The 1013-nt window shown below is 41.7% G+C and overlaps 1 protein-coding gene across 1 annotated transcript; it reads left to right on the top strand.

The window, feature by feature from the left end:
- Positions 1-489: 489 nt before the first annotated feature.
- Positions 490-843, top strand: SARC_12492 (hypothetical protein; the record flags this gene model as incomplete). The annotated part of the gene is made up of 1 exon (XM_014293400.1): positions 490-843. The coding sequence occupies one exon, from the start codon at positions 490-492 to the stop codon at positions 841-843; it is 354 nt and encodes a 117-aa protein (XP_014148875.1).
- Between the last annotated feature and the right edge of the window lie 170 nt (positions 844-1013).

A 1013-nucleotide genomic window follows, 5' to 3' on the forward strand; every position in this document is an offset into this window, starting at 1 on the left:
GTGTATTTAAACAGTATATATATATATTTTTTAGAATATAAAAACAATTATAAATATTTGCCCCAGAGAAGTCAGAGAGGGATGTCTTCAAAGATATGATTCTCATTTACGCCAATCAAATCATGTATACCAGAAAAGGTATTTATATATGTACTCTGTTCGGCCTTAACATCAAATATATCCAACATATAAAATATATCATATTTTAAATATGTATTCAGTCACTTGTTATATGTGCATGCAGTGGTGCAATGCCACCTATTACAGATGTATGTTAGTTATATGGGCTGTACTTATTACAGATGTATGTTAGTTATATGGGGTTTATGGTCATAAGAAAATCCGTGAATTACCATTGTGAACCACCACACACAATAGACACACTCTCTCTCTCCAAATCGCATACGTGTGTGTGTACAAACATGCACCATACCCCACCCGTGTGCTCATAGTTCTACAACACTGTGTGCGTAAGTAAGTTTAGACACTATGGGAGACAACGCAGCACGGACTATGTCCGACAACCTCATGCCCATCATAATCACTACGCCAGCCACTACCAACGATTCAGAGACTGCATCCACCTCCGAAGGTGATGAGGCTACTTTCACACAGGGACACAATGATCTCACAGCCATATCACCCAAATGCGACAACAAGGTAACATCACCGAACGATAGTACAAGCAGCAATGTGGGTGGGGCGGAGGTCAAAGGAAGTGATGCTACCAAGCACAGGCTGCACATGCTCAAGGCAGATAACACGCAGATGGCTGTGCACGCAGCCAGTTTACCAGAGGGATTGGCTGGCCATAGCCTGGATACAACAATACCCGACGGGTGAGTTATACACATACGCCGAGGTAGAAGGGTTGCTTAGCGTGTGTGTTTCTATAGTTAGAATGAGGGTATGGCAATGCCTGCGGGGTTCTGGTGTAGGCGATACCAGATTGTAGAATACTTTTTTCATGTGCGATATTTCATATAGTGTGGATAGTTACAGTATTTCTATTC

This window comes from Sphaeroforma arctica (genome assembly GCF_001186125.1).
Source record: "Sphaeroforma arctica JP610 unplaced genomic scaffold supercont1.2348, whole genome shotgun sequence".
NCBI classification, from domain to species: Eukaryota; class Ichthyosporea; order Ichthyophonida; genus Sphaeroforma; species Sphaeroforma arctica.